At 41.1% G+C, this 11,724-nt stretch overlaps 1 protein-coding gene across 1 annotated transcript in view; it reads left to right on the top strand.

Annotated features, from left to right (window-relative positions):
• The first annotated feature begins 719 nt into the window (after positions 1-719).
• Positions 720-11,724, top strand: part of MAP4K5 (mitogen-activated protein kinase kinase kinase kinase 5) — a 132,501-nt gene continuing 121,496 nt past the window's right edge. The window contains exons 1-2 of the mRNA XM_047767294.1: positions 720-818; positions 1,079-1,295. Coding sequence (XP_047623250.1) covers positions 1,188-1,295 — 108 coding nt within the window. The 5' untranslated portion in view covers positions 720-818; positions 1,079-1,187. The remainder of the gene's footprint in view (positions 819-1,078; positions 1,296-11,724) is intronic.

The following is an 11,724-nucleotide window of genomic DNA, read 5'->3' as shown; positions in this document are numbered from 1 at the left end:
GGTCCCTGATTTTCAGCTGCTGCAGAACTCCCGACCCAATTAAAGGAACAATACCTGCGCTGAGACACTGCGTGTGCCCAGCAGGGATAAGAACCACCTAGACTTCTTAGGAATTCCGACTTTCGGAAATGTCTTGGGAAAACTTAGTGGAAGACAGGTTGCGCAGGTGTGCAGTGCAGCCTCAAACTGGTACCACTGGGAATGGTTTGCAAAACAGGAAGGTGCAGTTGGGTGTGCCGCGATTTAGTTAATCTGGCACTCCCCCACCTCCCTCCCGGGCGCCCCATTGCCAGATTACTTCTGGCTCAGTGCCCTCAACGAACCATTTTCTCAACTGGGAGGGCTGCGTTCCCATCGCCCTCGTGCCCACCCTACTACTCTACCTGCCACCCTCCAGGTTTACCTGACAAAGCTGGGAGCGGTTTAGCGGAGGCGCATCAGCCCAAGAATGCCCGGGGACGTCCGTGACCCCCAGAGTGGGGAGCAGAGCCCGGACCAGGAAAGGACGCTCCGGGCCAGGGGGGCGCGGCGGCCCGGCCGGGAGAGTGTCGTGTCCCGAGCAGGCCTCAGGGCGGCACTCTGGTCTCGCGGCTGGCGCGCTCGGGCGGGACGCTGGGCGCCGACCCACGCTGGCCGGGAACGTGTCTCCCGGTGACGCAGCCCCGGGTGGGGAACGTGGTGCGGCGGCGGCGGCGACGGTACGCGCCTCCGCCGCCCGCGAGAGGACGTGCGGTGCAGCGAAAGGCAGCGGCGGAGGCACCGCTGGACTTGGAGGGCCGGCGGGCGCCGGGAATCAAGACGCAGGCGCCGGCGGGGAAGTAGGTCCTGGGCGCGGCGCTCAACAAAGAGCGGGGCCGCCCCCCTCAGGTACCGAGCCGGCCCCGGGCCCCGGCGGGCGGGCAGAATCCGGCCCGACAGTTCGCGGGCGGTCAAGGAGGGGGAAGGGCCGCGGCCGGAACACGGCAGCGGCGGGGCGCTGGGGACCCCTTCCAGGCCCGCTGGTACGCGGCTCCCGCTGGGGCGGAAGGGACGGGACTGGGCCGCTCGGGGCTGCAGCCTCTGCTCGTCCCTCGTGCAGGCGGAGCTGCGGGCAGAGGCTCCATGTTGGGAAGCGGCGCGGCTCGTCCTCGTTAGCGGGAATCGGGGCGCCGCGGGCACAGCCAGCGGGGGCCGGGCCCTGAACGAAGATGGAGGCCCCTCTGCGGCCTGCCGCGGACATCCTGAGGCGGAACCCGCAGCAAGACTACGAGCTCGTTCAGAGGGTCGGCAGCGGCACCTACGGGGACGTCTATAAGGTGAGGCAGGCCAGGCTCTTTTCCTGCGGTCCGCTGGCTCCCGGGAATAGGGCCACTTTCTGAGGAAGTGTGAGAAGGGAGGAGGATGCTTTTGTTGTTGCATCTTGGAGATGCTGCGGCCGGGTCCCATTTACTCCATTCGGAGCACCTTTATTCCATGCTTGCACTGATCGCTCCAACAAGCAGAACTAACTACACCTTTGCGAACCACCGTTGTACTTTTTTTGTGTGTGTGTGTGGTATAAAGGCTTTTTAATGCTTATTCATGGTATCCAAGAAAGTTCGAATCTGCTTATGGAGTTGCGCTTGAGGATATTCTTGTCTTAACATGGAAAAAATGCTTCCTGGAAGACAGTAGACAAGGAAATATATTGACGTTCTCACATTTTCACAAAAAACTTTTTGATGGATGATGCTGTTTTAAAAAGTCCTTTGAAACCCCAGTCTCTCAATTTTAACTGTAAGTAGTCTAATGCTGGGTCAAAGTGATGTGTGCACAAACATTATCCTATGCAGAACAATGCTTTTCCTGGTAGAAGTTTTGGCATTTGTATCTGATGATGATTTTCTAATTCTTCTTTGGCAATTCCTCTCTCTGGGATTGATAACATCCCATGACCCCAAATAGTTAAGAGCAGCTGTCTTTTTAATTGTGCTCTTTTGCTTTATTTGAGACAAATGATGGGAATGAGTTACTCTTAGTTTGAAAAAAAAAGTCACAGACAAGCAAACCCAGTTCCCGAAATCCACCGAGTTCTTGAAGGATCAAGAGGAAAGAGATTGTTTCAGATTGCCTTATGCTTTTTTGTTCTCTGTTCCAAAAAGGGAGCATTAATGTAACTCATATGGGTATGTTAAGGGAACTTGCCTTTGATTTTGCAAAAGCTTTGTTTATTGTATTTGATCATGTCATGTATCCCATTATTCTAAACAACACTCCTGCATATAGCTGAAATAGCCTGGGGTAATTAACCAGAACACTCCTCTGGGGTATGTTGTTTTTGTATAGGTGGTAATATGGAAGGAAAATATCCCTTCTTCCTAACTTCTATTTTTAATATCCTCTCTGTTAATAGTAACAATTCAAGGTTGGGTTATGACAGCTCTAGCACTGTTTGAGTCTGTTGAGATGCACTGTAATGGATAGGCTTTTTATCCTTTAAAACAGTATTTGAATCTTCTGTACTAGACACTGTTCTAGTATGGGATGCTGAATTGTGAGAGGAAGGTTCCAGTTTTTGCCTTGTGAATAATTTTAATTCAGAGTGGGTCATTACAATAGAATCTTCTTTATATAAAATTAGAGGTAGTTAACTCTTACTTGTTTATCCATGGGGATTAGTCATTTTGTGGAATGCTCTTTAAAAAATTGAAATTCCTGTCTGCTTTCTCAGTCCCACTTTTTAGTCATCTTCGTCTTATGATTCACTATGTGTTAGACTGGCTCAATTCATTTCATGTTAATAACATAATAGTCTGAATTCCAGTTCTTGTATTTTTCTCTCCTCCCCACTGCAAGAAAATTTAAAGTGTTTTCTCCATAAAAATCCCAAGACCTCCACCTTTTTTCTTTATAAATAACTGAAGCAACTGTCTGGAGCAGGGCTTTATTCTTTCACAGAAAGCAAAGGGTTATATTAAAGGGGCAGCTAATGCTTGCCTTTTACTCTGGTGCCTCCCTGCCCTCCCTATCTTTTCTCTTTCATAGCTCCTTCACCGAGGATCAAAGACTAAATATTTATCATACACCACCATCACCCATCCCCAGACAGTTCCCTTCCCACATATTCATGCTTCCTCACATTTACTTGTATACTCATTCCACACCAGAACAGCTTCTGATTCCTAAACATTCTCAAAACTCTGGTCCTTGTCTTCCGTTTTCCTTTGTTCTAATTACCTACAATCACCTCCTATTCCCATTTCCAACTGTTGCTATCTTTCCTGTCCAGGAAAGCCTTACTCAAGTGCTCCTCTGGGAGGCCCAGCCTCTCCCCTTTTCTCTCCTACCTAATTTACTGCTGTTCCCTCTCCTTCATTCTCTTCTACCCACACTGGTCTGCTTGCTCTTCCTTAAACATGATCCTCATCTTCCTACCTTTGGGCTTTTGCTCTGGCTATTCCTTCTGCTCAGAATATTTCTCCTCAGCCACAGGGCTTGCTCCCTTTTCTCTTTGCTTTTGTATCCTTTCAGTCTTTTTTCTACTTTGTCTTTCTATGCACTTGTTACCATCTAATGTAATGTTTTACTTTAAAAAAATTTTTTTAAATTTTTTAATTTTATGGCTGCACTCATGGCATGTGGATGTTCCTGGGCCAGTGATTGAGTTCAGGCTACACCTGTGACCTATCCTGTGGATGTGGCAGTGCTGGATCCTTTAACCCATTGTGCCGGGCCCAGGATGGAACCTGCTCCTCCTCAGCGACCAGAGCTGCTGTAGTCAGATTCTTAGCCTACTGTACCACAGCCGGCACTTCTGTTTTTTTCTTATTATCTTTCTCAACCCACTAACATACTTCCTGAGGGCAGGGGTTTTATCTCTTTAGTCCAGTGCTCTGTCTCTATTAGTACCTAGAGTTATGCCTGGCTCAGAATAAGAACTTTCTGAAAATTTGATGAATGAATGAATGAATGAATACTAGTAATTTTCTCCCCTAGTTCTCTGGATATATGCATTTGACATCACAACACTGTTAGCATTTAATAGTCTATGTATTCCTTATGTCTATTATGATAGCCAGCATATGTATTTTTATTACACATTTCAATTATTTGAGTTCTCTAGCGAAAATGTTTTGGAAAACTATTTCATAGCATATCCATTTTCAACACTCTTAAGACCTACAGAATTTTGTCAGTTTATGTTTACTCTTTAATGTGCCTAAAAACATGTAATAATCAGACTGTAGTGCTGAAATTTTTAACTTGGAACACTTAGGGTAATTTTGTTATTTATCAGTGTGTTTTGGATTAACTGAAAATCATAGAATGTTTTAGAAGAGTTTCAATCTTTGAGGTAAACTAGCAAAATAATTACAGTGAAGACTAATGAAGGTAAACTAGTTGCTGTTTTAGTCAGATATCATACTACTTAAAAAAAAATCGTATGGATCAAGAGCTTTAAAAGTACCACAGCTTTGAGATTTTTTTGTGAAGTATTTTTGTGTGGTTCAAAAACACAGATCCCCTCTGAAGTTTCTGTTTGGTTTCCTGAGAATCCCAAGAAGGGAGAGCTCATTCTTTGGCTGGCGATTCTCTAGTTGAAAGAAGACTACTGTAAAGATTCTTCCAGATCAATGGGGTAAATCATTGTGGTTGAGAGCAGGAGATAGTGGAGGGGAAAGAAACATGAAAGAAATACGGTAGAAGATGGATGAAGGATTAAATTTTAACTGAGCAGATTTTCTTTATAATTACCATTAATTTTAAAATCTGCTAACAGGAAGAGAAAGTGTGAAGGTTTAGTGTCTCTACTACTTTCTTCCCTCTGCCCATAGTGATCTAGACTATTACAGTATCCTGATACAATTCACAGCAGAACAAGCCATTTGGGTGTTTGTTTTTTTTTGTTGTTTTTTCTGGCCACGTCCACAGCATATGGAAGTTCTAGTCCAGGGATCAAACCACAGCCACAGCAGAGACCTAAGCTGCTGCAGTGACAACACCAGATCCTTGACCTGCCGTACTATAAGGAAACTACCTTTTTGGGTGGTCTTTATCCAAATGTTTGTAACAAAGTTGTTCTCACCTTAGATTCCAGAGTTTTAGTTGTTGTTTTTTTTTTTTTCATGGATTATAAATTTAGAGCAGACAATCTCATATATTTTTTTTTCTAACATGTATTGCTTTTTCTGATTGATTATAAAAGTGTGACATGTTTAGCTCAAGGAAGACAGGAGCAGATGTCTCCTGCTCATCACTGTCCAATGGCAGACAGGTAGATGGTCAATAAATATTTGTTCAAGGATATTAGTTGTAGAAAATTACCTAGAGATAAATACTGTTAATAATTTTTTTGGGGGGCTGCTTCCTATAGCATGTGAAAGTTCCCTGGTTAGGGATCAAATGAACGCCACAGCAGCAACCCAAGCTGTTGCAGTGATAACGCCGGATCGTTAACCCAGTGTGCCACAAGGAAACTCCAATATTGTTAATAATTTAATATTGTTTATATCAGGCTTTTTTCCTAAATGTTTTTAAACCAATGTGCTTTCAAACATAGCTTTTATAAAATGGGGATCATGATGTATCTTTTTTTATACTTGATTGAAATGGCCAGCATTTTCCCTGGTCTTTAAATAGTCTTTGGAAATACCATTTTTAAAGGATCCATTGAACAAGACCTCAGTTAATCATTCTAAGTTTCATATTTTTTGTTTCCAATTTTTTTTTGTAATTTTAAATAATATCATAATTTGTGTAGAAATCTTTGTCGTATAGTCTTACTACTTCTGTGGGTTCTCTGAGTGCTGGATGAACTGAGTCCACTGAAATGAATCCCTCTTTTATATATGCCCTCCCTTTCTCTCCCCCAAGCCAGAGGTCACAATTCTAGGATGGCTTTAGATACTTGAAAGCTGACCCCAGGATCCTGTTGTGTCGAGGTAAAGCTTGAAACATCACAACACTTCTGTAAACATTCATTTATTCAAGAAATACATATTGAGTGCCAGCTGTGCGGTCATATATAGGAATGCAGATACAGGAAAGAGAAAGTACACTATCAACAAAGAACATATAATTTAGCCAGGAAAACAGACATGTCAACAGCCATAATTTGCTAAGTGCCAGAATAGAAGTGAAATGGAAGAAATGCCCAACTCTTGTTTTTTTGTGAGGATAGGAGAAGGGAGGAGAGGAGAGAGAACTGTGATGTAAGCAGGGAAGATTAAAAGAGGAGAGGACATTAACTGGATTTTAGAAGAATGCAGAGTGATTTCCAGGTGAACAAGATGGGAAAGATATTTCAGGCTGTGGGAAGAGTGTGTGCAGATACTTGGTGGCTTGAGAAACGATGAAGAGACTTGAGGGATCTACATCAACTTTCCAAATTTTGTGTGACCACACCTGGCAGAGATTCCTTAGAGGGATTAAAGCTTTTGACAGAAGAGGACCAGATAATAGACCTTGTATGTCATAGCAAAGAATTTGGATTTCTTCCTGTAAACTGAAGAAATACTTTGGGGGGAATCTCTCATGGTATAGAGGATGGATTAGACAGTTTCTGGAGGTATAGAGACCAGTTACAGAGTAATCCAGATGAGAGTTTATGCAAACCTAACTTTAGGTACTGGTATTAGAGATGAAAGGAAATGATGGATTTGAGTCATATTTGGAAAATGATCAAAATTACCTGGTGATCAATGGGGGAAAAACAAGTAGTCAATGGCATTTAGAATTTCTGGCTTGGGTAACTACAATGGTAACATCAACAGAATTAGGAAATACCAAATTTGTGAGATCTGGGTCTTGTGTTTGGTTTTGGATTATGACTGCGTGGATGGTTATGTCCAGTAGCTGTTAGGATATGCGGCGCTGGCCTTGAGAGAGCTGGACAGGGGATACAGGTTTGGGAGTCATTATCACTTTATGGGGTGGTACCTGTGCAGTATAGGTGAGGTCACCCTGGAGAGTACATTTGTAGAGCTGAGGAAAGGCAGTAGCAGAATAGAAGAGTATATTGAAGATGTCTGAGAAGAAGCAAAAATCTATGATGAAGTTCCTTCCACAGAAATCTAGCACTTCAAGAACCCATCTCTCGCATCCATTCTTGTTTCCTTCCACTCCGTGTTAAGAAAAATGTTTTCATCTTCTAAAAAACGATAAATATGAGGGTTTGTGTCATTCTCTTTTATTCTTCTTGTCCATAGGATAAAGTCTTAGAATAATATGCCTTTTAAGGCCCTGCCTATCCTGAAACTAGGCTTACTGAATTTCCCTCAGTTTTTTTTTTGTTGTTGTTGTTGTTTTTTTTTTTTTTTTTTTTGGGCAATGCTGAGGCATGCAAAAGTTCCAGGGGCCTGGGACTGAACCTGAGCCACAGCAGTGACAACGTCGAATCCTTGACTCCTAAGCCACCAGGGAACTCTTCCATCAGTTCTTTATATGCCTTTCTTCATATGTTTTCTGTCCTTGAGGTTTTTGCAGATACTTTTTCCTTTTCCTAGAACACTGTTCCTCTTCTTCATTTGTTTATCTTCTACTCTTTGTGTTTCTCTTTAAACATTGCACTTTCAGGGAGGCCTTTTCTCTCCCTTAGATAAGGTCGAATCAGTTTGCTGTTTGATTTTTTACATAATACTCATCATTTGTCACTCATCATTGTTGCTATCAGTATTCCTTTGCTCAAAATGCAAGACCAGGGACTTGGGTTTACCTTTGAATCAGCTAGCCTAGCATAGTGCCTAGCACATAATAAGTGCTCAAAAAATGTTTTTACCAACATAGTAGTAAGGAGTTGAAAGGATTCCTTAAGAGCAAAAGAGTTGAGATGTGAATGGTCAGTAAAGAAATAGGAGGAATATAGAAGTGGGGAAATTTTGAAGCAGCTTTGCCATGACAGGAAAAAGAAATGAGACACATAGGTGTTTCTTACACTGTTACTGCTTTTTCTTCCATTGAGACTGATTACAGTTTTTCTTTAAAATTTTCTCATCACCCAATTGACCAGGAGTGTTGCTGAGTTTGGAGAAGGAATTCCACGGGGAAGGAGATCAAGATAAATAATTTGGGAGGGATTGAAAATTTAGAAAGATTAAATGCAAAAACAGGATGGGATTGTTAGGGACCAAAGCGGGGATAAATTTAAAAACTCCTCTCCCTTTCTTCTTGTCCACATGGAACTTGCCATGGAACTTAAATTCTAGGAGGATGAGAGAGATTAAACATAATAAATACATTTTATGATATACTAGAAGATGATTAAAAATATGAAAAGGAGTTCCTATAGTGGCTCAGTGGGTTAAGGACCCATTGTAGTCTCTGAAGGATATGGGATCGATCCTTGGCCTCACTCAGTGGTTTAAGATCTAGAGTTGCCACAAGCTCTGCTGTAGGTTGCAGATGCAGCTCAGATCCAGTGTTCCCATGGCTGTGGTGCAGGCCTCAGCTGCAGTTCCAATTCGACCCCTAGCCTGGGAACTTCCATATGCCACAGGTATAACCATGAAAATTAAAAAAAAAAAAAAAAAGATATGGAAAGAAGAAAAAGCTGACCACGTTAAGGGGTTCGGGATTTCCAGGGTAGGATGGGGAAGGCAGATTGAGGGAATATATTTGGATGGACAAGGTAGGCCTCATTGAGAAGGTTAGATTTGAGCAAAGACTTGAAGCAAGTGTGGAATTAGCCAACAGGATATCTGGGTGATCAGAGAAAGTCTTAAAATATCTACCTTTACTGAATCACCTGAGCCTATCTCTACAGCTCAATTATAAGTTTAGGGTTAGGAATTAGAACTGAAACACAATCATTGCCATCATTGCATCTCATTGGCTGGTGCAGGAGTATAAGTCATTGTGATTTTACTTAAAGTTAGTTCAGCAGTTGTATGTAAGTTACCCATTTCTGTCATTTTTTAATAGCATGGATTTTGCAAAAAACAAAGGATATGTAGCTGCTTCAACTATGTTTTTGTCCACTGGTGTTCTCTAATCTTTAAATATAATAAAATAGACATGTCTAATGGTCCCAAATTTGAAGGTGATAAAAGATGGAGATATGTTCTGGTTGTTATTTCTCTGATATTCATTATCAAAATATCACCCTTTTTTTTTTCTTTTTTTAATAGTAGCACAGTTTGCATGACTGTTCTATCCTTTCTGTGTCTTGGTAGTCTGACCTAAGATAAGAAACTTTTGGGTTCTTGTGTTAGGGTGAGAGAAAGTAAATAACTTGCAAAAATATGTTAATAGCAGGAAATAAGAATCTTATTTAAAATTACATTTTTATTAATCTAGTGGATAGCTTATTAAATGTTATTTAATTAGATGTTACCTGTTTGTTTGTTTGTTTGTTTTTTGTCTTTTTGCATTTTCTAGGGCCACTCCTGTGGCATAAGGAGGTTCCCAGGCTAGGGGTCTAATCGGAGCTGTTGTTGCCAAACTACACCAGAACCACAGCAATGCCAGTTCCGAGCCACGTCTGCCACCTACACCACAGCTCATGGTAACGCCGGATGCCTAACCCACTGAACAAGGCCAGGGATCGAACCCGTAATCCCATGGATCCCAGTCGGATTCATTAACCACTGTTCCACAACGGGAACTCCTAGATGTTGTGTTAATTATTGTGTAAAGTTACTGTGAAAATAAAACATGTTTTATTAGGATGAAGTATGCTGTTACAGATGTTTACTATTTTATAAATCATCTGGTTACACTCTGATTTTGTATTTGTTTTTCTTACTGTGTGAAAGATATATTATGACTGCCTTAAAAAAGAACATGGTTCTCTATCTACTAAACAAAAACAGGCTCACAGACATAGAAAACAGACTTATGATTGCCAAGGGGAAGAGGGGAGAGGAGTGAGATGGATAGGAGTTTGGGGTTAGTCGATGTAAACTATTATATTTAGAATGGATAAACAGTAAGGTCCTACTGTACAGCACAGAGAACTATATTCAGTCTCCTGGGATAGACCATGATGGAAAATAATATTTAAAAATAATATATATATGTATGTATGACTGAGTCACTTTGCTGTACAGTCAAAATTGGCACAGCATTGTACATCAACTATACTTTAATAATAATAAAGAACATGATTCTGGTGGATGTTTAGCTTTGGATCATGATTAGAGGCAAATTAGTTAAAAGCTCCTTTATACTTTCATAGAAATGTTGTGAAAACTATTAAAGTCTTTAAAATACTTTCAACTTTATGAAAATAGACATGAAACAGTGCCATCACTGCTGCAAGATATAAAAATTTTAATTCCAAAATTGACTTTTAGATGCAACCTCCACCTTAGGCTTTTAATGCCTCTACTGTTCTTGTTATTTTTATTTTTATAGGTTCAGCATTCTCACTTTCCATCATTTCCATTGTTTTTGATGAAGATAGATGGGGTAGAATGCAGATTGGCTTAAATTTCTTAATTCTAGTTTTCCTTTCAGAATTGGTAAAAGTTTCTCTCTAAACTTTAAATTGTGGTTTCAGACCAAATACACAGGAAGAGAAACATGAGGCTTATTAACAAGTGATACTTGTGTTTTTAGGGCTTTGTTGTCAATTTGAGAACTTAGTCCTAGATCTGATTAATTGGAGCAGGCACTTTCACTTGGCTACATTGGACTATTTAAGTATTTGTACATGATTGAGTGTTATTAGAAGGCTATTGCTTTCCATTTATGTAAAGTACTGTTTAAGTTAGGGTAGATAACTCTCTGAAATACGGCAAAATGAATTTAGGTCTAATGTAACTCTCTTTCTGTTAAATGTCATAATCTCCCACTGAGATTTTGAGAAGATGATGTGGGAAGCCAGGCTGATAGCCCAGTCTGTTGTTGGAGGTGTTTGGAGCCCTGAGTCACACTGGCCCCCACCTAACATTTTATGAAAATGAAATTGGATTAAAGTGACTAAGAGTGACTAATGTTTGTTTAGCCCTTTCATAATCAGCATATTAATTTTTCTCTCAATAATTCTATGAAGTAGGTGAGACAGGTGCATTATCATCTGTAGTTGATGAACCAAGAAGAACTTACTATTTGCTCTGTATCTTATTGTTAGTAGGTGGTACTGTGGGGACATGAATCCAGACCTTCTGACTCTATATTCTCTGTTCCTTACACTATACCAAGCTGCCCTGGGACTGCATCTTTAAATTCATTGCTGTGTACGAACCCCTTGACACATTATCTAGCACACATAAGCTCTAGACAAATCATGGTCAGATGAGACTTGGCAGCCTCACCCTTCTGCTGAGAAGTGAGGAACTTTTTGGGTTGATTTGAATATGCATATAAGCTTCAGGTCTTAGCGCCAATTTTCAGAAGCCCTTTTTCCTGATAACCCCTCTCTCCCCTCACTCTTAATAATTTCTAAAATGGAGCTCAGGTTTGATTTGCTTTTACTGTGGACTTAGACTTAGGTCATAGCCACCCTACATTGTTAATAACTAAAGAAACTGTCTTTTTTTCTTGGTTGTTAGACACCCTTCCTGATGTGCCTTCTCTTGTTTTCATTGTGTTGGAAATTTACACTTATTATTACCTAGACTGAGTCCCATAGACTAGATTTGGTAATGCTATTCTTAGTTAAACTCAAAATGCTAATCATTTCAGGCACTAGAATAACCTGCCTCCTGAGGCATTAGCTGGTTACTTCTGTTTGCGTCAAATTTATCACATCCTGAGAAGGATGTTGTGCGAACCAATGTGTTACTTCTCGCACACAAGCACCCTCTTTTTTTAAGAGCTCTGTGC

This window comes from Phacochoerus africanus, chromosome 2 (assembly GCF_016906955.1).
Source record: "Phacochoerus africanus isolate WHEZ1 chromosome 2, ROS_Pafr_v1, whole genome shotgun sequence".
NCBI lineage: Eukaryota > Metazoa > Chordata > Mammalia > Artiodactyla > Suidae > Phacochoerus > Phacochoerus africanus.
The sequence above is the reverse complement of the archived record's forward strand: the minus strand, read 5'-3'. Positions and strand labels throughout refer to the sequence as shown.